Source organism: Sminthopsis crassicaudata, chromosome 3 (assembly GCF_048593235.1).
Source record: "Sminthopsis crassicaudata isolate SCR6 chromosome 3, ASM4859323v1, whole genome shotgun sequence".
Classification (NCBI taxonomy): Eukaryota; Metazoa; Chordata; class Mammalia; order Dasyuromorphia; family Dasyuridae; genus Sminthopsis; species Sminthopsis crassicaudata.
Window position 1 is genome coordinate 220,940,692 of NC_133619.1, and position 25,023 is coordinate 220,965,714.

A 25,023-nucleotide genomic window follows, 5' to 3' on the forward strand; every position below is an offset into this window, starting at 1 on the left:
ACACTAGATTTCAATGTACTGTGAACAATTATGACATATGTTAGTTCCGATATTAAACTTAGACTTCTGTTTCAGTGGTGAGTCCTGATCAAAAAAAAAAAAAAAAAAAAAAGCTTAGTTAGGAAAGAGGTTGAGAACCAGGTTTGGGGTGGGGGGGTTTGGGAAGAGGAAAGTAAGAAAGACAGAAGTACATAATCACAGATCAAATACTATCATAAAGAACTCCAAGGGACTGTTCAGTACTTTTGGTGTACTAGAACTTTGTGTATCCAATATTATTTGAAGTGTTATGTTTGGGAAGTGAGTTCATAATACAGAGGAGATTTTGTTTTTGTTTTTGTTTTGTTTCTTTTTTTTTAATGGTATTTGTTGTAATAGGATTTGACTTGTATTATTCTTTTGAACAAAATTGATTATATTCTGAGACTCATTAATGTTTAACTAAGTTTACTATGGCAACACTATCTAACATCAATTGTTGTTTTTTATTCTTTCCTGATGTGAGCAAATGCAAAAGGCTACAGCTGGAGAGTGTGACTTATATCAAATGACTATTAATCTTAATGATTCTTAAAAGCAATTATTAGCTTCTTCAATGTCATATCAGCAGGCTTTTGCTAAATCATTTTCTGTTTATTTTATGAACTATAATCACAATGGGTCTTTTGTTAGTAGAATTAGTTTAAGAAATGGAGAGAGAACCATAAATTTATATCAACTGGGAAACAAAATATGTCATTTATAGAGTTATTATTTGGTAAGATGCCATGTGGAGGGTGACTGTGATCAACATAATTGGTTGTTCAGAGTGTCTTCTTGTCTTGATCTTGTCCTCTTGACTTCCCCCTGCCCCCACCTCTTTTAAACACAGCCATGTCATTATATTCACTCTGACCATGGCAAACTCTGTTTAGGAAATTGTTAGGATTACTAAGTGAGAACTGAGGTTGTCTGGATAGTTACAAGGTGAGAACTCAGGTTGACTTGGTAGAAGGAGCAAGCCCATTGGCTGAAGTGGTTCTTCCCAGAAGCCCTTGCATTATCCACGCCCATTCTCTGGGAGAATAAAAGAGAGAGCACTGGGCGCAGAGAGCAGATCGGCCTGGAGAAGGATAAGAGCTGGAGGAGATTCAGAGCCAGGATTCAAGAGAAAGACTTTCTGCATTACATCAGGCCTGACGGGGCTCTCTGCAGGAAGGGAAGTCACTTCTAAGGACAAGAGTTAACAGCAACTGCCTGGAGACAACGGTTCATTACAGGAAGAAGAATCTGTCTGAAAGATTTGAGTAGACACAGCAGATCTCTTACCAGAGAGCGATCCGGCAGCTTCTGGAGACCACAGCTCGCTACATTTGGCGCCCAACGTGGGGCGAGGACTTTTGCTTATCCTGACAAGAGGAGCTAGACCAGACCTTCGCAATTTGGCGCCCGAACAGGGAAAAATAGAGTTGTGTGCAGTAGAGACTACTGAGATACTCCCTGGAGAAGTGAAATCTGTTCCTGTTGAGCCTATGAACCGTTGTCTCCAGGCAGTTGCTGTTAACTCTTGTCCTTAGAAGTGACTTCCCTTCCTGCAGAGAGCCCCGTCAGGCCTGATGTAATGCAGAAAGTCTTTCTCTTGAATCCTGGCTCTGAATCTCCTCCAGCTCTTATCCTTCTCCAGGCCGATCTGCTCTCTGCGCCCAGTGCTCTCTCTTTTATTCTCCCAGAGAATGGGCGTGGGATAATGCAAGGGCTTCTGGGAAGAACCACTTCAGCCAATGGGCTTGCTCCTTCTACCAAGTCAACCTGAGTTCTCACCTTGTAACTATCCAGACAACCTCAGTTCTCACTTAGTAATCCTAACAGGAAATGAGCTATTTTTCAAGGACTATTGTTCCATGAAGAACATACAATTCATCCCATGTGTTTGTGCTTCACTATAAAAGAATGAAAAAATGCTGTTATTGTTTATGTTTAGAATAATGTTAGAGAAAAAATGGAGGGGATAGTTTTCAAATACAACATGAAAACTTGAGTAAATATCTTAAGACAGAAGAAATGTCAAATGTTCTTTACCATGCTCAGAGGGATTTTACCAGAGGCTTCCAACATTTTTTGACTGATTCCTAATAAGGAAAGTCTGCACAGTTACAGGCTAGTTACTGTTGGTAGATTCATGTGGAAGAGATATTTTTTTTTTTCCCCTATGGGAGACAAGCTCTTCTGAGCTGCCCTTATATTCCTGCAAAAACATCCCATTGAAACGAGGAGGAGAGAATGTAGTTTCTATTTCTCTGCATCTTTTCTCTACCCTCCCTTCTCCCTCCGTCCACCTCCTTTCTGCAACACACACACACACACACACACACACACACACACACACGCACACGCACACACACGCAGAGTCCCTCACTCAGTGACACAGCTTGCTACTTCTCTGAAGTGACAAGCGCTTCTTGCTGGTTAAATGAAACGATTTCACCTTTTTTCTCCACTCTAGTGTCAAGATTCATGATAGTGGAGGTCTCTGGCAATAGAAGGTATCCTGGGAGCATAGCAGCTCCAGCTGGGCTTTTTTCTCAGGACACTTGATATGCAGTTTTCAGGACAACTGCATTTTTTTCACACAAAAAAAAATAAAATCAGCCTTAAGTTTCTTTCTTCAAGAATAACAAGATCCAAATAGAGAGGGACAGCAGAAGTGCAGCTGAATTTTAGTTCATGGGTAAGCAGCATGTGTGCATGTGTATCACCTTTGTTTTTGTAATAAATTCTTAGGATGAACAGGTAACTCTTTTGGCATTAGTTAAAATCTTTGAGACAAAGAGCCGGGGGAAAAATAAATATTTGCCACTGTCATTGCTTAATTATCATGTATGCCATGGTCAGGTCAGGATATCTAACCAGCTTTTATTTTTAGACTGTTTTTATGTCAGTATGGTAGCAGACTGGAAATGAGCAGTCTATAGCAGATGAAGCAGGGGTGTGTATAATTGGCTTGATTGTTGCTAAAAGATTCTGGATAAATGTTGTTTGTCAGTTCAGGATATGAGCATGTTTATTTTACTTGACTTCATGGACACTATGAATTGCCATAGCTCTGAATTAAAGAGTAGTAATTATAACTGTTGGAAAACAAATCAGGTATTTAAAAAATGATAAGGTGTGTGTGTGTGTTCTCTCTCTCTTTTTTATAAAAGAGTTAAGCTTTAAGTTTATGGATTGTTTACCATTAAACAAACTGTTTTTGCTTCTTTTTTGACTGGTACTATGAACCTGTTTTCTACTTTAAACTACCTGTCAATCCCTGGGTTCCAAGTTCTAGGTTCTAGGCTGTTCTCTACTTTAAACTACCTATGAATCCTTGAACCTCCGTTTCCTCATTTGTAAAATGAGGTGCTTTTTCCAGGGCTATGAATAACTCTGATTTTTTTTAAATTTCATGTAGCAAAAATCAGTTGTAACAGAGAAGGCAAAACCATCAGCTGTTAGCCTGTATCATTGAGAAGCGTGTAATACTAGAAAATGTTTCTATTTTCTACAACACCATGAATTTTATGGATTATTTTTCCCTTCTGCTCACCTCTATTAAAAACAAAACAAAACAAAACAAAAAACCAAACCAAAGTAGTTTAGGATGTAGAGTTGATTTGGGAGTCAGCCAAAAATTCTCTATCTAATCAAAAACAAGAGATTTATTTTATTTCAGATTACTCTCTGAAGGCATATGCACTTGTATTTCTTTGCTATGTTATTCATTTGAAGACTTACTTGTGCTGAAAAGGAAGAATGGATGTTAAACATATTTAAGGCCAGTTTATTTGACATTTTTATGCGGTTCAATGTAGAGTTTGGTAGTGTCTAATTCTGTCGATTTTTTTTGTGGCCATGTCTTAGAAGGAAAACCATTATCAATACCTCATAGTCAATAATTAGATTGTAGGAGTTTCTTATGTGCATGCCAATGTCTCTAATACTTGCTTTTCTCTCTAATCTTCCAATGTTTTACTAAATCACTTATTTTCTCTTCTTTTGCTGGCAATTTTTGCCATATGAAAAAAAGGGAAAGGGTGCACAGAGTTCTGTCTTTCTCCTAATCAGGTTATCTATTTGGGATAAAGGTTCAAATTATACCACAGTGCTGAGTTCTTCATGAGACTCCAAGTGGTACACTGAGAATTCTTTTGAGAGAGAATTGATATATGATAGACCAATATAAAAAGAAGTAACCCAACTGGCACTGTGATTACTCAAAATTATTCAAGAACTTTACCTATAAAAAGGATCAGTACATGAAAGGATCTATTCCACTTGCATTATTCAATGACAATGAACCTATACCTTTAAGATATGGATATTTTAAATCATCTGTTGATTGTTTATTTCTATTGCTATATAATATATGAAAAATCAATAATAAACCACATTATGTTTCCCTTTGTTAGACTTTTACCTGCTATCTCATTTGAATCAAAAATCAAATAGTTGACAAAACTTGTGTTACTTAGTTTATTAATGTACAACTCATTAAGATCTGTAATTTCATCATTGTAAATAATCCTTCCCTGATACAGACTTCAAACCCCATTTAACTTAACAGATGGTTTTCCAGACTTGCTATAACCAAAAAGTAATCATTCTGAACCGAAATGAACCTTTTCAAAATTCTCATCTCTGCTTTTAAAAACCCCAAGTTGTTGTCAAGATTGAGCTCAAATACTATATATGAAGAAATTTGTGGTCTCACTAGCTGTTTGTGCCTCAAAAAGTTATATCATGTTTCTTTTATGACTATTTAGTATATGCATATATATATATATATATATATATATATATATATATATATATATATATATATATATATATATATATATATATATATTTATGTCCCCATCCCACAAAGCCTATAAGCTCTTTAAAAGCAATTTTTTTTGACTTTTGTTTGTTTCCAATCTCTAGTACAGTTCCCAGCTGATTAATTGAATGATACATAGATAAAAGATGTAGAATCTATCACTATGTCCCTATTATTATTCAAAATAATAATAGCATAAGGGCAGCTAGAGTGGCTTAATGGATACAGCACTAGATTTAGAATCAGGAAGATTGATCTTCCCGATTCAATGTGGCCTCAGACACTCTATGTGACTCTGGGCAAGCCATTTAACCCTGTTTGTTTCAGTTTCCTCATCTGTAAAAATGAAATAAAGAAGAAAATGGCAAACTATTCCATTGTCTTTGCCAAGAAAACTTCAAATGAGATCAAGAAGAGTTGGACATGACTGAATAACAACATTTATAGAGAACTTTGGGCTTCCAAAGCACGTTACATACATTATCCCACTTGATACTCACACTACTTTGCTACTACATAGATCACTTAGAAAAACTGATAGACTTGCATAGGGATGTAGACATAGTACATGATAGATCTTAAATTTGAACTCAGGTATCTGACCCTAACGTTATGGTATCACCATATTTTTCATATTGTATAGTTACTACATTGTAGAATTGTCCATGAAAGGGTGAGAGATCTATCTCTTAGTCATTGGACATCTCTTTCTTCAGTGGGTAGTAAAAGAAAAGAGGAACTTTTTCTTCCATTTTGGCAGGAGGCCTGAGGATTTGAACTTGCGCTACTATTAAGAATCTAAAAGATCACCCTTGTCAGGTGAAACATTTTGATACAATGCAGAAGGTAGTTTATAATAGAGAACTAAACATTTAAAGGTTGCAGCTATGGTTACCAGGAAATTAAGTACAGCATTCTTTTTAGTAGACTATGTATACTCAATATTACGCATCCATATAAAAAAAAATAATTCAAGTACCCAAATATTTTTTGTCCATTTGATAAAACATCTAGCTTTCTCCAATTATTGAGCTATTTAAAAATAATATAAACAAGTTGTAAATGTTACTTGTTACAAGAAAAAAAAATACATGGGGAAAATTTAATAGAAGGTGTCAGCCATAGCATCTAATAATTTTAAGAGTTTATTATAAACCTACTAGAGGTCAATTCGCTGAAAAAAATTTGTGTGATTTCATACATATGATAGTTTTTATATTGCTTATCTTTCGAATGGATACAGGTGGGACTAAAGGGAGAGAGAGAATTTAGAACCAAAAAAAAATTTAAATGAATGTTAAAAACTTTAAATTTAAGAGGAAATCAATTAGGTACTGCAGTGAATAGAGAGCTGAGCTTGGAGGCAGAAAAAAGTTGAGTTCAAATTCTATATCAGACACTTAATAACTATGTGACCTGGGACGCTTCAATTAGCTTCTCTCTGCCTTAGTTTCCCCATCTATTAAAAATGAAATTTTTGGACAATTTGATCTCTGGAGTTCCTTTTGGCATTTTATCCTGCAATCTTATGTGAATCAAAAAAGATCAGAATAAAATTTTAGAGTTGGAAGGGAACAGAATCCAAATTTCTATCTAATATTGATCACTCCTCTGGAATATCCACAACAGAAAGAAAGTCTGTGAGTCTGTGTGTGTGATTTTCTGGAATATGCAATCAATAAATATTTGCTGAATAAAAGTGTGAATGAGCACTTCTAGTAATGGAGAACCCACTATCTTATAACTCAGCCCTTATCATTTTTGAACAACTCTGTTTGTTAGAAAGCTCTTCCTTAGAATGAGGAGGAATCTTCCTTCCTGTAATTTCTATCTACAGATCTTATTTCTATCCTCTGGTATCATACAGAATAAATAATTTGCATGAAAGTATTTTACATACTTGAGGACAGATACCATTCCCCCACCCCGCCCTGCATTTTTCTTCTCTCAATACTACTTCTTATTGTTTGCAGCCCTCCTTTGGTCCTATTATTCATTAATGATATCCTTCTTAAAATGTGGCACTAAGAGTAGATTGTGATAACTATATACTTTTTACAGAAACATGATATCAAGCTCAAGTTCTATTTAAAAATTAGTACAGAAACGATGTAACAATGGGGTTCAATAAGGAGCACAAGTAAAAGTATAAGGTATTTTTAAATCTTCATTAATATAAAAAGTTTCTGTTGAAGTATAAGGGAAAATGTGCTACAAATATTAATTTGCTAGGTAATTAGATGGTACAGAGGATATAGAGCAAATAAGAATACTGACATTTATATCTGATCTCAAATGCTTATTAGCTGTATGATGCTGAAAATCACAACCTCTCAGACTTAGTTTCTCCCTTTGTAAAATGGAGATAATAACAGCATCTACCTCAGTAGTTTGTTTTTGAGGATAAAATATTTGTAAAGCATTTTACACAACTTATAGCACTATATCAATGCTAACTGGTAGCATTTTTATGTTTTTCTCAGATTACATAATATAAAGGCACCTCATATTTATGTATATTTATCAATCAATAAACATTTATTAAGTTTCTATTGTATTAAGTTCAAAAAATATGAAAAGAGGCTTTAGCTTTTTTCCTCAGTTTCCTCATTTATTAAAAATGAAACTTTTGGACTACATGATCTTTTTTTTTTCCTCAAGAAGCTTAAAGTCTAATGAGTTGAGAAAATATGCAAAAAATGTAGGTAAATCAAAATATGTACTGGATAAATAGGGAATAATTAAAAAAGAGCAGTGGGAAGGTAACATTAAGTGGAAGGAAGCAATCTGAAATATAATTTCTTCCCCTGCTGCCTTCATGTCTCAGTTAAAAAGCTTTTCCAGTTTCTCCTCAGTAATGATACTTTCCCTTTGTTGATTATCTCCAATTTACCATGCATATGTTGTTTCTACATAGCTATTTGTGTGTTGTCTTCCTCCTCAGATTGCAAGCTCCTTGTAGAGAGGCTGTCTTTGTATGCCCAATATTTAGCACACTAGCTATAACACAGCAGATGCTTAATAAGTATTTATTGACTATGATACCAGAAACATCTACCTCATAGGGTTGTTGTGAGGCTCAAATTCAATAATATATATAAAAAGATTTATAAAGTTTTAAACACTATCTCAGTATCAATTATTATTATCTTTCTATGTTCTTCTAAGATTTATTGACTTCTATTAGCTATATTTTGATTATTACTTGAAGAAATAGCCTCTCCATATTTATGTATGCTTCTTAGTGTCTATAGATTGTTAATTTGTTCTTGCCTCTTTTTAGTAAGCCTACTAATGTAGGTTCCATTAGTTTGGAGGGCAGAAAAAAGTGACATGTATAATGCTTTCTAAATGGTTTGGAATGTAAAGGGGTCAAATACAAAGATAAAAGAACCATATGTTAAAATATATATATCATAGGATTTTTTTTATTGTAGCAAAGTTTTTTGTTTTTGTTTTTGTTTTACTTTGTTAGCTGTTAATCAGTTGGGAAATAGCTAAACAAATTAGGGATATAAATATAATGGAATGTCATTTTGCTAAGAAAGATGATGGGAAGAAGGGATTCAGATAAACCTGGGAAGATTTGCATGAACTCATGTGGAAGGAAATGGGTAGAAGTGGAAAAATTCATGGTTGATGGAAAACCACTTTGAAAGACTTAAGATGCAAATCAACGTAATGCCCAATCACAACTCCAAAAAAGTGATGATGAAGCATTTTCTGGATTTTTTGATGAAAGAATTTATGTTCTAGAGCACATATTCTTAGATATTAATAATATATTGATGTTTTTTCATTTAATAATGCTTATTACAGGAGAAGTTTTATTTGGGGGTTAGGGGAGAGCTATGAAAAAAGTAGTGATAATGATTTTTTTGAAGCAGAGAAAGGAGTCAACAAAAATAATAAATAAAAGCATTAAAAAAAAGAAAAGCAGACCATTTCAAAGAGTACAAAAATAAGAATAATGTTGATACTATCAAGTTAAATTATTCATATGCATAACCATGTATGTTATATACACACACTTTTTAAAAACAAAAAATGCATAACATAGCTTCAAAAATTCATTTATGATCTTTTTTTTTTCTATTAAAAAGTAGTAGGTAGGAGTGATGGTCAGGATTGCTATTTACATCCTATATTTAAAACAAAAAAAGATTTTTCCTATACCTAGAGAAACTTTTTTTTTTTCATGTTACTGTGTGGTATATACCTCTTTGCACATTCCTCAGAGAACTTAACACTTCTCTCCACCATCACAACAATAAAAATGCATTTCTATTACATTTTCCCATGATAGAAATAAGGATTAGACCTATGATCATTCATATAGGGAATTTCTGGAAGAGGAAATTTTCATTATCAATCCATTTTGGCACTTTCCCTGAATTTAATATTCCTAGACAGTTGCAGAAAACTTCAAGAGATTAAGAGACCTTGCCACTGCATGTCATAGCCAGATTTTTTCTGGCTACAAGACCATATAATCACTATACAATAATATTAGACTTACTCTCTTCTGTCCCCAAATCTTTTCTCATAATAACATATTTATACTTTAACATATTGAACATGTATTGGTCAACCTGCCACCTGGGGGGGGAGGAGGGGGAAAATTAGAACAAAAGGTTTGGCAATTATCAATGTTGTAAAATTACCCATGAATATATCTGGTAAATAGAAACTATTAATAAAAAAATAATAATAACATATTTATATTTTTCCTCAATAGCAATGTATTGACAGTGAAAAAAATGTTCCGTTATTATAAATATCAAGCTTTCTTATGCCCAAAATGATTTTATTATTTCATCTTCATTTACATTTATCAATAGTGAAACAAAGCTAGGTCCCAATTAGTGAAAACAACGAATCCTCCTAAAATGTCAATTATTCAAATTTTCACCAAATATCTATTCCCATTGGGCTGGCTGGAACCAATTTTCATATTTTACATAATTATAAGTTTAAATAATGTAAATTGGAATATACATGAATATTTCATACTAATACTAGCTCCAATTTCAATTTTATTTTAAAAATGTTATACTAGTCAATAAAATGCAAATAAAAGTAAAATATTAGATTGCTATCATTTTTTAGGAAAATTAGAAAAACAAAGAACTATATTGACCTATGACCCAAATTTGAGGCTGTTCCGTTTGTACAGCAAAGGTCATCTCCTTTCTGACCAGTTCTTTGCACTACAAACATTTCTGCAATTAATATTTCAATGTATAAAGGACTTTTCTTCCTGTCTGTGATGTCAAAGACCTATTCAGGGTATATGGGATAGCAGGGGTACTCTACATCAAATACTAAGTAATTCCTCATCACTTGCCTAAACCATTATTAAACTGACATCTGTATTGTTTCCACATTGCAAACAAGTGCAAATATTTCTATGCAAATAGCAAACAAGAAAGACCTGATACAAAGTGGTAAGGAGAGGGGGAGAGAAATATATGTGTGTATGTGTGAGTGTGCTCGTGCTAGTACATGTATATCTATAATAACTTTAAGAATGATGTAGACAATTCCCTCACTACTATAGGAACTCTTTACCTGGAAATAACATATCCTTCTAAGTCTTATAGAGAAGGCAATAATAAAATTTTAAAAACCTCGATCTGAATTGGAAAAAATTCTAAATAAGCATGGTCCTAATAAATCAAATTTTATGCTGTAATGTCACTAATTCTTTCCCTACTTTTCATATTAATCAAGTAATTTCTAAACATTTATTAAACACTTGCTATGTGTGAAGACATAGTACCAGGCAAGAGCTTGCTAATAAGTGTTTAAAAATCAGCTGTCCAGCTAAAAACAGGAAGGAGAGAGGGTTACAATCCTGTATGTGTCACATTTTAGAGTTTAATTTACATTATTGATACTTCCTTAAGTCCAGATAAGAAACAAAATAATAAATCAAGCCCTGAATTGTAGAATTTGCCTCTTTCTGAGTTATAAATACCAATTGAAAAAAATTAACAGTAAACCAGTTCTAGATGATAGACATCTTAGGTTTCCCATCCTTTCAGTCTATTGCAGGACTTTAATCTCTCTCTCTCTCTTTTTTTTTAATGTCATGAACCCCTTTGATATTCTCATTAAGCCTACGGACTCCTTGTCAGAATAAAGATTTTTAAATGCATTTATATTAAACTTTTACTATGTGCCAAACACTATGCTAAATTCTCGGAATACAAATAGGAAAATGAATAAAATAGAAAAATTCCTGCTCTCAGACATCACCTTTTAATTATTTAACTATAACTATTAACAATAAGTGTAGGAAAGTCTAGTTGCAAAGCCCAAGGGTTCTGCCAATGGCATGACAGATAGCAATACCTATGAGACTTAGGGGAAAGTCACATGGTCAGTACTAATGGTGCCTTGTGAAACTGAAGATTTTAGTGATGTATAAATGGGTCAGAATCCATTTTATTGTGAATATAAAGTGAAGAGCCTGGGTAAGCTGCTGTCAAAAGAGAGAGGTTTTCTACTGGGACACTAATACATTATTGATGGAATTGTGAACTGATTCAACCATTCTGGAGAGCAATTTGGAACTATGCCTAAAGGACTATCAAACTGTGCAGACCCTTTGATCCAGCAGTGTTTCTACTGGGCTTATATCCCAAAGAGATCTTAAAGGAGGGAAAGGGATCCACATGTGCAAAAATGTTTGTGGCAGCCCTCTTTGTAGTGGCCAGAAACTGGAAATTCAACAGATGCTCATCAATTATAGAATGACTGAATAAATTGTGGTATATGAATGTTATGGAATATTATTGTTCTGTAAGAAATGACCAACAGGATGATTTCAGAAAGGCCTGGAGAGACCTAAATGAACTGATGGCTGAGTGAAATGATCAGAACCAGGAGATCATTGTATACAGCAAGATCAATATAATACAAATTCTGATGGATGTGACTCTTTCCAACAATGAGATGATTGATGCCAATTCCAGTGATCTTGTGAGGAAGGTAGTCATCTACACCCAAGGAAGGACTGTGGAAATTGAGTGTGCATTACAACATAGCATTTTCACTCTTTTTCTTTTTGTTTGCTTGCATTTTGTTTTCTTTCTCATTTTTTCCTTTTCCTTTTTTTTTCTTTTTTGTTATTGTTGTGCAGTTTTTTTCTTGTACAGCACGATAATTGTAGAAATATGTATAGAGGGACAGCTAGATATCACAGTGGATAGAGCACCAGCCCTGATGTCAGGAGGACTTGAGTTCAAATCTGGCCTCAGATACTTAGTATTTCCTAGCTGTGTGACCCTGGGCAAATCACTTAACCCCAATTGCCTCAGCAAAGCAAAAAGAAAAAAGAAAGAAAAGAAGGAAGGAAGGAAGAGAAAAGAAAGAAAAAAAAAGAAAAAATAAATATGTATAGAAGAATTGCACATGTTTAACATATATTGAGTTACTTGCCATCTAGGAGAGGGGGTGAGAGGAAGAGAAGAAATTTAGAATATAACCATGCATATGTTTTGAAAATAAACACCTTTAATTAAAAAAATTAAAAATGGAGGTTTTTTGTATAACTTTAGGTGTCAGAAAACTGTCTAATACATTCTTTTGCAGTGTTATTTGAAATAACTTATATGTGATTCAATTTTTGTTGGCTCAACCACCATTCAATGCTGTTAGGCCATTTGATCTATCAAAAAAAATTTTAAATGATGGTCATTTAAAATTCTATTTTAGAGAGAAAACAATCCATCACATCACTAAGATAATAGTGACTCAGGGGCACATTAGAAACTTCTTAATTTGAAGTCTAATATTTAATCTAGTTATATAAATGTTTTTAAAATTATCAAACCTGAATATTATCCTAACCCATTTTTATGTTAACTACTTTCTTTTTTTTATTATATGGGTAATTTCACAGCATTGACAATTGCGCTGTACAAAAAGAATCGGAATTTGAAATAGTGTACCATTAGCCTGTGAAGGAAATCAAAAATGCAAGTGGACAAAAATAGAGGGATTGGGAATTCTATGTAGTGGTTCACAGTCATCTCCCAGAGTTCTTTTGCTGGGTATAGCTGGTTTAGTTCATTACTGCTCTATTGGAACTGATTTGGTTCATCTCATTGTTGAAGAGGGCCACGTCCATCAGAATTGATCATCATATAGTATGTTGTTGAAGTATATAATGATCTCTTTGTCCTGTTAATTATTTTCTTTAATAATCAGTCCTATATCCCTCCAATATATTCTTTTAGTAAGTTTTCATAATTCAGGCACTTTTCTGAGCTTCTTTATTCAATTATCCACTAGATCTCAGCTTGAGGTGAAAGTGTAATCATATGTCTAATTTAAACCATGGATCTGTGGATCTGGGTTTGGATTCTGGATCATATATTTAATGGTTCCATGACCATGGGCAGTTCACTTAAGCTCTGTAAATTTATAAAATAAGAATCCTATCTTCTATTACTTATTTCCATAGGATATAATGATTAAAGTGCTTTTTATTCCACAAAAGGCTTTAATTATATGTTATCAATATTAAAATCAAGAAAGAAAACTAAAAATTGAAAGGTAACTTAAAGATTGTCTTGCTCAATGGTTCTTAAATCTTCCTTGTGTCATAGAAGGCTTTGACAATCTAGTGAAACTTATGGACTCCTCATTCATTTTTTAAATGAATAAAATAAAATACTTGACTATAAAGAAAGCCAATTACATTGGCATAGTATAAAAATATTTAAGAAACAAATTCACAAAACTAGGCTTAAGAACCTCTAATCTCTTCCGATTTGTACTTATGGAAAGTAGAATTGGAAGAAAGCCAGGGAAACTAAGGCAGAGATGAGGGAATAAGGCATTCCAGGTATTAGTCCTTCAATAGTTTTGTAGTCATATCTGACTCTTCTTGAATCCAGGTGGGATTTTCTTGGCAAAGATACTGGAGTGTTTTGCATTTCCTTCTCTAGCTTATTTGACAGATAAGGAAACTGAAGCAAACAGGATTAAGTGACATGGCCAGTGACATAGCTAGTGAGGTTCTAAAGCCATTTTTGAACTCAGGAAGATGAATCTTCCTGATTCAAGGCCCAGCATTCTATTTGCTGACATACCTAGCTGCCTCCTACAATAATAGCTGCCTCATTCTAATAGACTTGGGATAGAAAGTGCAATCTGCATTCAGAGGGGGAACTATAGAGAAAAGGGGGGGGAAGCAAATAACAATCAAAAAGGTGAAAATACTATGCTTTGATGTAATTACAAATTGGAAGAAATTGGTGTTCTTAAGTCTAGTTCTATGAATTTTTTTATTAAATATTTTGATGCTACCAATGTAATTGGTTTTCTTTATAATTAGGTAACTTATTTACTTTATTTTTATATTTATTTATTATATTTAAAAAAAACATGATTCTGAGAGTCCATAAGTTTCACTAGATTGCCAATGCTTTCTATAACAGAGGGCTAAAAATGATAAGAATTGAGGAAATCTAAAGTTTCCTTTGGATGATAAAATCATATGTCAAATTACAGACAGATTAGAAGAGAGTGAGATATATATCAGTAAGGAAACTTAGAAACTCAGAGGTGTTAAGAAATTTTGTTGTTCAATTGTGTCTAGCCATTTATGTTCTCTTTTGGGATTTTCCTTGGAAAAGATATTGCAGTAATTTGCCTATTTCATTCTCCAGTGGATCAATTTTGTAAGGCAATCAGAGATTAAATGTTTTGCTCAGGATCACACAGCTAAGATGCATCTGAGGTTGGATTTGAACTTGCGTTTTCCTAACTCCAGGCCGGGTATTCTCTCCACTAAATTAGATGTAGATTTTCTTGTTTCATAAATAATACACATTTTCATAGAAATGTACATGTATAACTCTTGCCTTCCCAAACACCATCCCTTTCCCAATATAAAACTTTTTCCTAAATGTTTGCTGTTGAATGATGGTTAAATAGATAAAAGAAATCAATTGGTCCATCTCATAGATCTCTTAGAGAGAGATAGAATTTATTGCCTAGATTTCTTTCTTAAAGGCCAGGCCTTAAACTAAATCCAATCTGATTCTCTTTGGCCACCCAGTGGGTCCTAGGCCAAGTCCTAGTTGGTCATTGTTTGGGTCATGATTGATTCAGACTGATGTATAGCAATCATTTCTGCTTTGGCCAGAAACCCTGAGGGTCTTCCCCTCCCAGATTCATTTATTTAGATTTTTTCTGGGACTAGGTGAGAGAGATTTTTTGCCTTAATTCCTACCTACCCTTAATCCTTGAATGGGATTGAAGATTTTAGCTTAAAAAGGCCAAGGTCTCCCATTGCATTTAGGGTCATCTCTTGTCATCTTGACCTGTATCTTCCCACTGGAACCAGAAGGGAAGTGAGCCAGGTGACTTTGCACACTCCTATCTCATTTAACTCAATTCACTTGCATGTCTTGACACCCTTCTTATTTCATGGTCCTCTTCAAGAATGAAGGACAAACAACAAAATGTGTGTGTTTCTGTGTGAATAGTTCCTTTAACTGAGAAATGTGTGTATACATATTTTCTATATATGTAATTCCCTTAGAAGGATATTTGTGTATCTCTCTCTCTCTCTCTTTCACACACACACACACACACACACACACACACACACGCACCACGCACGCACACACACCCTTAATTGGCATATGAATAAGTAAATTGTTGGGTTGGATGTCCATCCATGTTTTCTTTTTCGTTTCATGAGGGGAAAGACACGCATTAAAAATGAAGGGTATAATGGAAACAATTAATTAGTCATTATTGGACTTTAGTAAAAACTTGAAGAGTAGAAAAAAATGTAATAAAATAATTAACTTCCATAAAAGATTGACTATTTCTACCCCCTTCCCTATCCTGCAAAATTAGCTTGGGATTAGTAGAAGGAAACCAAACAAATATGTTCATGGTGTTTTCCATTAGCCTCATAACTAAGTACTTGCTCACAAGGGAATTTGGGTTGAAAAAAAATATAGATATAGATGACCCAAAATTGAAATGCACAGCTTGACAAAGTTATTATGAACAAAACTTCATAAGCAGGACCTTCTGAATTTACTCACAGTTGAATGGGATGCTGAGTATATAAATAAAGCCTTGGGTAGTAAAGGAATCTTCATATTTCATCACTCTTCTCCCTGAAATAGCATTCTGGCACGTTCCCTAGAATAGGCCATAGAAATAACAGGCACTAAAAATGCCCAGCTATCCATATCAAACTAACTTTCTAGGGGTAAGTAGATTAAATAAACTTTTATTACTGCAACAAAGTGGATGCTTTATAATTGTTCTGTTTCTGACTTCACTCGTGTTTGACAAGAAATTATAACATATGCATGGCCAAAAAGGTCATCTCGGGACCAAGAATCCTTTTAATATTGAGCACAGATGCCCTTGTTTTGATTATCGATAACAGCAACCATCTGAAAGCCCTCTTAGTGTTCACAGAACCATCGAATATCAGAGTTGGAAGGAACTTGAAAGGTCATCTGGCTCATCCCCTTTGTTTTCCAGATGAGAAGTAAATCCTAGAGAGGTAAAGTTAGCAAGCCAGGGAAAGAAAATGGGACCAGAAGCCAAGTTCCTCACTCACAGTCCAGACATTTTTTTAACAATGTTTCACAAATGGCATGATGACATGAAGCCTTTTCCTCCAAACAGATCAGTTCCTTTCCTTATAGCTTCAGATTTGGCTGATCTTTTGGCAGCAGCTGTTTCCCAGCCTTCCACAGTTATGGTATGTTGCATGAGGTTGGGCTTCTGTGAATCCCTAAAGTATTTCTTCTTGTTTTCCCTGCTTGCAATTTTATTCCTCATTAATGCAGAGTAAAACAGCTGCCTGGGGAGGCTGAATTTTTCACATAGTTGTTCAGGGGTGAGCATCATTTCTTTGCTAGTAGTCTGGTTACATTCTAGGATATGGTTATCTGGGATCTTGTCTGTTATGTTAATGAGGGCTGATATAAAACACTGTTAGAAAACAGTTTAGAATCTTGATATAGTGAATGATAAGACCAACTTACATAGCTACATGAGAAGTTTAAAAAATCTGGGGCATTGGAAAACTTTTTAATTTTGTACAAACAATGCCTGATCAGAGCTGTCTTTAGCTAATCAGGGAGTTGGGTGGTATAATAGATCGAGGCACAGGACTCATCTGCATGAATTCAAATCTGGCTTCAGATACTTACTAGCTGTGTGGTCCTGGGCAAGTCACTTAACTTTGTTTGCCTTAATTCCTCATCTGTAAAATAATCTGAAGAAGGAAATAGAAAACCACTCCACTATCTTTGCCAAGCAAATCTCCCCAAAGGAGTCACAAAGAGTGAGACATAAAATAAAACCAACAATTTAGATAGTCTGCCTTTCTAATCTAATTCTCTATTTGGTGGGTTCATTGTTGAATAATGGGCTTCCCAAGTAATGAATTCAATCACAATGTGTTTCTAAGGAAAAATTTATTTCTCATGGTGCAGCCTGGTGCATAATTTTAGTTTTCTTTTAACTTATTATCAGTGTATGAAGAAAAAGGAAAAAATTACTCTGTATGAAGAAGTATGACTGATGCAAAGGATGCCTCAGGATCAAGAAAACCTGAGTTCTAGCCCTGACATTCATTGACTTTGTCAATCAAGCAGCGTTTTAGGCAACTATCCACATGTCTAGGTAGTAGAGAAGTTGTTGATGGAATTTCCTCATGGATAGTTTTGAATGCCAATGAAATCATAGATGAGAAGGAGAGGAGGAAAGGGGAAAAAGAGGTGGAATCAATCCGTGGTGTTTTTTGAATCTGCAAAGCAATATCTAAACTAACTAATTTCTTGTATATCTGAGGCATAGGTAGTCATCTGGATGCATCAATACTTGTGTGATACTTTTGTGTGATGCTCTCTATCCGTGATTTTTAATAATGCTTTTATCTTGTGGTTGAAGTAATTTCCCAACTGTATGAAACTGAATTCTTGCATTAGCTTATTGTAGTCACATCAAATACACAACAGTTACAGATTCTGTGTGAAAAAGAAGAAAGGGGGAAAGAACCTTGGACTTAGAAGTAAAACTTGGGCTTGCATAGCAGTATTAACCACTCACCAATCTTTTGATCTGTTATATCACTTAAGTTTTCTTTACCTCATCTAATAATATACTACTTACTCATAATGTTGCTATCATGATAAAATGAGATAATGTATGTAAAGGGCTTTGTAACCATAAAATGCTATTTAACTGTAAGTTATAAATGGTTATATAGAAAAGACTGAATAAAATTTCCTTGTAACATGTCTCTGCTTAATTCAAGAGGGAATGAGTCAGGAAAAATCATTTATTACAACCTTATCCATTGTATGGCCTTAGAGTTAACTTGAGATGTGGGTGTGTTTCATAGGGTAGCTAAACTTGTTTTTAATTGCAAGTTTTCCTTGCAGCCAATGGGTGTCAGAAGACAATGGAACTAGAATTATCTTTTCACTGGATTTAGATCTATTAGAAGGAAACAATGCTAAAATTGTAATTAATTCTAATCAATAAACAGACATTTACTAAGAGTATCTTCTTTTCTAGATACTCTGCTTGGCATTAGGGATATAAATACTAAGAATAAAATAATCTTTAATTACAGGGAGCTCACGTTAGACGGTAAAACAATAAGGATATGTGTGTATGCATACACATAGTGTATTATATATAGATACCTACAGACATACATATATACACTACATTATATATGATGTATATTATATGGATATCTATAGAATGCATATAAAGAGAATAAATTCAAATTAATACAAGTTAATTAAATAAATGTAATTTGAAAAGAGGACATTTGCCATTTGCCATTTAGAGTATCAGTGCTGCTTGAGCTGCGTCTTAAAGAAAGAGTAGAATTCTTTGAGACAATTGAAGTGGAGAGGGAATATATTCCAGTCACCAGAGACAGCAAGTTCAAAGACATAGATGAGAGCTGAAATTTCATGTGTGAGGATCATAGAGCAGACTAATTTGAAAGGACAAAATATGGGAAGGAGAGTATTGCACAATAAGATTTGAAAGATTGGTTGGTACAAGGCTAAGCTAATATTTTATCCTAAGGGTATAACACTTATCCAGTAGTGGGCTGGTCACATCTGCACGTAAGAAAAATCATTTTGGCAGCAATGTGGAAGATAAACTGAAATTGAAAGAGACTTAAGGCAGAGATCAATTGGGAGGATATTGCTATGTTAGCCAAGAAGTGATGAAGACATGAATTAAAGTGAAGGCTATATGAGTAGATAGAAGTAGTATGGTGTGACAAATAGTGTGGAGGTACAAACTGGTGTCTTCAACAGAAATAGGGAAGTTTGGAAGAGGGTGGACTGGGGGCAAAAGATATGTAGTTATGTTTCGATGTTTTGAGTTTAGGACATCCAGCTTAAAATGTCCAATAAGATTTTTGGTGATCGTGATTGAAGTTGAGGAGAAACATTAGAATCAGCTATACATGAAGATATATCTTCTGCAAAGAAAAGTTGATGGAGCTGATGAGTTTACTGTGGAGTACAAAGAGAAAAAATGAGGGTCTAGGACAAAGCTCTGGGTGAGCACTCATAACCAGAGGCATAATTTGGATAATAACTGGCAAAGAAGACTAAGAAGGGGCTGTCAGATTGTAAGAGGAAAACTACGAAATTTATTATTATGAAATGTGAAATGTGAATATTCAGGAAAAGAGAGTAGTCTAGAATGACACATGCATCAGAAGGGTCAAGGAGTATGGGAACCAAGAAAAGACCATCAGTTTTTGCCATTAAGAGATGAATAATAGCTTTAGAGAGAGCAGTTTCATTTGAGTCATAAAACTGGAAGTCAGACAACAAAAGTGAAAGGCAATAGATACAGGCAGAAATTTCTAGGAGTTTATCAGAGAAGAGGAGAAAGGAAGGATGGTGACATGAAAGTTTTGTTTTGTTTTGTTTAAGCATGGCAGACCATTGGACATAGACAGTAGGAAAGGAACCAAAAGATAGAAAAAGGTTGAAAGTATGAAAGCAGAGAGAAATATTGAGGAGGCAATCTGCTAGAAAAGATGGGAACAGGGAAGATCATGGACACATGGAGAAGCTGGCTTTGACATAGAGAAAGGTTACTTCATTATGAAATACTGTAAGAAAAGAGAAATTAGTAGATGAGGTCAAAGGTTTTGAGATGGAGAAGGAACTAATTGCAAATGACTTCAGTGACTTAAAGATAGTAGCTAAGTGAATGAGAGGGCAGAACAAAACAGGAGGGGAAGAGGAACTTTTTGCCACCTCTTTTGGTAATTTATATAAGACAACTGTAGATAATGTAGTTTTGCCATTTAAACATGCCATCCTAATTTTATAGTCACTTTTCTTCTTATAACTTGTAAGATTTGGGCTTCTACAGCATGCGTGGCATTTCCATGAATTAAGAAAGAATGTTCTCCTCTCTGATTACAGACCTCCCCAAGAATGTCTAGTTTCTGGAACTATCTTATTAATTATTGCTAAGTGAACTCTTTATACTTCAGGGGAAGTATGGCTGGTAATCCAGTGGGTGTAGGGTTTCCTCTTCATTAGGGAAAGCTATGTTAAGAAAAGTGAGGATTAGTTTTTGCTGTTGCAGATTTCCTTCATTGGGATGAGAGTGGGTGCATCATGGTGTGTTGGAAAGAAGCATTCAACTGGCAGTGAGAAGGCCTGTATTTACAGATGGCCTTTTTTGCTGATTATGTGACCTTAAGCAGTACATCTTTGAGCTTTAGTTTCCTCATCTGTAAAATGAGGAGAGTTGGACTAGATGCTCTCATGTCTTTGAGTCTATACTTAGAAATGCTATGTGGGTGAGAACATATCTATTTTCAGGTGCACATAAAAATATTTGCTTTGACTACTGCTACAGGGATTACTTTGGCAGCAAATACACTTGTACAAATTTTAAACTGACAAATTTAAACAAAACAAATTTAAAACTGAGTGGTGTCAGAAATGTGCAGCAACTTTCTGTCACAAAAGTCATTAACCCTATAAATTCTCTAATGGGAAATCATTCCATCTTCACAAAACAATTTGTATCAAACTCATATGAGCATTGTCACTATTTGTCTACCATACTTGGAATAGTCTTCCTTCTCATCTCTGCCTCCTAGACTTCCTAGTTTCCTTCAATTCCAGCTAAAATCCCACTTTATATAGGAAGCCTTCACTAGTCCCTCTTAATTTTAATTTTTTTCTCTCTGTTGATTGTTTTCAGTTTATCCTATAGCTCATTTGGACATACTTGTTTGCATATTATCTCCTCTTCTTAAGAACTGAGGCTATATTTTGCTGTTGTTTTTATCTTCAGTGCTTAGTACAGTGAAGGACACATAGTAGGTACTTGATGGTTGGTTGGTTGCTGTCCTTTGATCTCAAGAGAACCAAAAAGACATCACCATAATGTGCTTGATTTTTTATTGACTGACTGACATGCAATAGATTTATTTGTCTCTAGAAGCAGTTGTTTTCAGATAACCTTTTTGCAAATATGTGTGTGTGTGTGTGTGTGTGTGTGTGTGTGTGTTTAGTAGAACATAAAACAAAAAAACAGGGCTATTTGCCATACCCTATTTACCCAAGAATGCAAATAGACATGGTTTAGAGAAGAAAACATATATAGACTTTGCCTCATTATTTGCCACTACAACCATCCAACACAAATCTATCATTGTGTCTGCCTTATAGAAAGTAATCAGCCAGTGAATAAACATTTATCAAGCATTTACAATGTGCCAGGTGCTGTACTTCACATTGGGGAAACAAAATTTCATTTTGTACAACAGTAGCAAAGATTATCACAACAGTAGCAGAGCAATCTAGAACCAAAGCTTTTTATTTCTCAGCCTTAGTCATTGCTTTAGGACCGTATCTCTATGGAGCATCAGACATGCCAAACATTTTAGTGTTCATTCTCTTATAAAGTGAGAGAACCATTTCAATCACCTGACTCTATAAGACATACATTCAAAATGACTTTTACATCATTAAATAGCCAACATTTATGCAGAGCTTTTTGCACAGGACTTCACACATTATCTCATATGATCTTCAGATCAATCCTGTATGTTCAGTGTTATTATTATCTCTATTTTATAGATAAGGAAGCTGATACAAAAAATGGCTAACTTGCCCATTCTCACAAAATTAATATTGGGGATAGGATTTGCACATCTTTTCTGATTCCACATCCTGGGTTTTATCCACTTTGCCACCCGGTGCCAAATTATTCATCTCTCTCATCTCACTTTATAGAGATTTGAATTGCAAAAGAATAGAAAGACAATTACATACATTTGTTGGCTATTTTCCTTAATGAATTCTAATAAACAGCATTACATAGCTTTTCCAATTCTATCATGGGTCATATATGTGTTGGTTTTTTTGATTAATATAGAATTATCACACTAAAAGAAGAGATTCCTTGTGATTAAGACTATCTGAATATAAAGATGAGATGTATTCTACATTGCTAAAAGTTAACTTCAAGTGAAAATAAACTTAAAACAATTTCTGTGATGTTTTTCTTCCTGATAAAAAGAGATGAATATGTTTGTTAAAGTAGGTGAACCATGTAACACTTCATATTTTTCTGCTTGATCTACAGGGTGATTTTACTTGGAACAGCATGTCAGGGCGCAGCGTTCGGCTGAAGTCAGTTCCCATACAAAGCCTCTCAGAGTTGGAGCGTGCCCGACTGCAGGAAGTGGCTTTTTATCAGCTGCAGCAGGACTGCGACCTCAGCTGTCAGATTACCATTCCCAAAGGTAAGGGCTCTGTTCACCATTTCACTGCGGAATGTTGAAAGTTAAACATCTGCTTTGGCAAACCACAGAGTACATATTTATTTCAAACCTCCTATTAACACAGGAAGAAAAGTACAGTGTCTCCGTCATTGGCTGGCATTAGGTTATATTTTGAAATTTGTGTTTGGGCAGAACAACTTGCATGTCAGCTAATATGTTTATTTAAAGGAAAAGGTCAACTTATGCAAAGTTCAAGAGAAAAGTACTGTCTGACACAGCATCTACATGACACCAAGATAACCAATTGGAAAGTGAAGAATTCACTTAAACCTGTTGTTCATCATTATGTAGACCAAAGGAAAAAAATACATCACTTAACTGAATTCAACCCATTCTTAAAATGTGCTCCCATCCTCAAATATGGCAAACTTCAGTCTTTATACAAAGAACTAAAAGATTAGAGTAGAAACAGATATGGGTTTCTGCTGATTATGTTTAACATTATTTTTTTCAGTTACGTATTATTTATCTTAATGGCTTCCAAACATTCTATCTAGAATGTTTATTAATATTTCTAAAGGGGCATTGGTCATTTGTACTGCATCAATTGTACTTAGATTGATTTGTGGATGATTGGTAATTGGTAATTATTGTAATTATGGACCTTACTATCTAAACCAACCATGAAAATGTCAGTTTATGTGGGAAGTTTCAAAGAAATGTAGGAAAATTCAAATTACTGGGGGTCTACTTAAGTTAGGAAAGGCTCTTAAAGAACTTCATAATCAGTTCCCCCTTTCTTTTCCTTTTTTTTTTTTTTTAAATCTTCTTGTGAAAGAATTATGAATTTAGCCTATAGTTATTTATATTTATTCATAGGTTCTTTCCCTAGATAAACATAAGAGAGATGTGTGTGTTTATATATTATATATGTATATATATATATATATATATGCATACATACATATATACACACAAAGATATTCATAATACCTAAATAGATATACATGTGTTAGTATGTACACATATATGTGTGTGTGTGTGTACAAATACCTTAAACCAGCTCTGTCTGATTCTAAGGGTTGTATGGAATGTTCAGGAAGGATTTAAATCTATGCTATGAGGGTTCCCCAAGCCCTTTCAGGGTTGCTCATTTACTTTTTCTATCTTCCTGGTTCATTCATATCTCACCTGTGGCTTCAAGGAGCTCCAGAATTCACAGCAGCCCTACCTTGATAAAACCATACATAAGCTAAATCAGGTTGAGAGTAATTGATAATTCTGTTGAATTAGTGGACATCTATACCCCAAGAATGTGAAGACTACCCAGCAGAATGAGCAGATGAGAACAATGTATTCCAATAGCAGCTGAAGCAGGAGCTGTGGAACACTTAGAGGTTGGTCAGATGTTTTCAAGGTTATCCACTGCATCTTGAGCCATCATCGGTCCTCTTGATTTTTTTCCTGCCATTGGATTTTGGTGACTTTGGACAAGAGAGTGAGGCTGTGTGAAACTGCTTCACACAAATCAGATTCATGTGCAAGTCGAGAGATCACACTGTAAAGCCACTGGTCCTCTTCAAAAACAAAAGATAAATTGACTTGAACTAGAAAATGCCACTTGCATCCAGTGGATTGAAGCATAGTATTTTCACCTTTTTGTTTATTTGTTTTTTCCTTAAAGTGTTTTTTTTTTTTCCCCATTTTGTTCTGATTTTAAAAGGATTCCGCATTCTTAACCTATATCAGACTGCTTGCTGTCTTAGGGAATGGGAAGAAAAATTTAGAACACAAAGTTTTACAAGAATGAATGTTGAAAAATATCCTTGCGTGTATTTGGAAGAAATGAAGTACACTTTAAAAATAGGATAAACAACTCCCTCAAACATATCATATAATCTCTCTAGATAGATATATACATAGACATATAGATGATGTATATGTTTATATACACATATAAACATCTAGAAATAAATGTGTATTAACAAATATACATATATCTAAATGCATATATCTCAAAGTGTATGTATGTATGTATGTATATATGTGTGTGTGTGTGTGTGTGTATATATATATATATATATATATATATATATATATATGAATCTAAGTTTTTATAGAGATAGTTATCTAATATCATAAGTTTGAAGGAGTGCTTAGAGTTAGGATAGACTTGATTTCACATTAAAGTTCCAATACTAATTAGTTGTGTGATACAGAGCCTTTTCTGAGACCTAATCTTTTTATATGTGAAATAGGATTAGTAATAATGCTTACACTGTCTACCTTACTAAATGATTATGAAATAAGAACTCTGTAATCTTTAAAGAGCTTTGTAACTGAGTTAGTCTCTTCAGTTAGTATTAGAGGTGCTGAAATGTTTCCGGTC

General features: G+C 34.3%; 1 protein-coding gene across 3 annotated transcripts in view; it reads left to right on the forward strand.

Moving 5' to 3' along the window:
* Nucleotides 1-25,023, forward strand: part of ARHGAP6 (Rho GTPase activating protein 6) — a 583,013-nt gene that overhangs the window by 447,844 nt on the left and 110,146 nt on the right. For all 3 annotated transcript variants that reach the window (XM_074300011.1, XM_074300012.1, XM_074300013.1), the window contains exon 2: nucleotides 22,496-22,655. In XM_074300011.1, coding sequence (XP_074156112.1) covers nucleotides 22,496-22,655 — 160 coding nt within the window. The remainder of the gene's footprint in view (nucleotides 1-22,495; nucleotides 22,656-25,023) is intronic.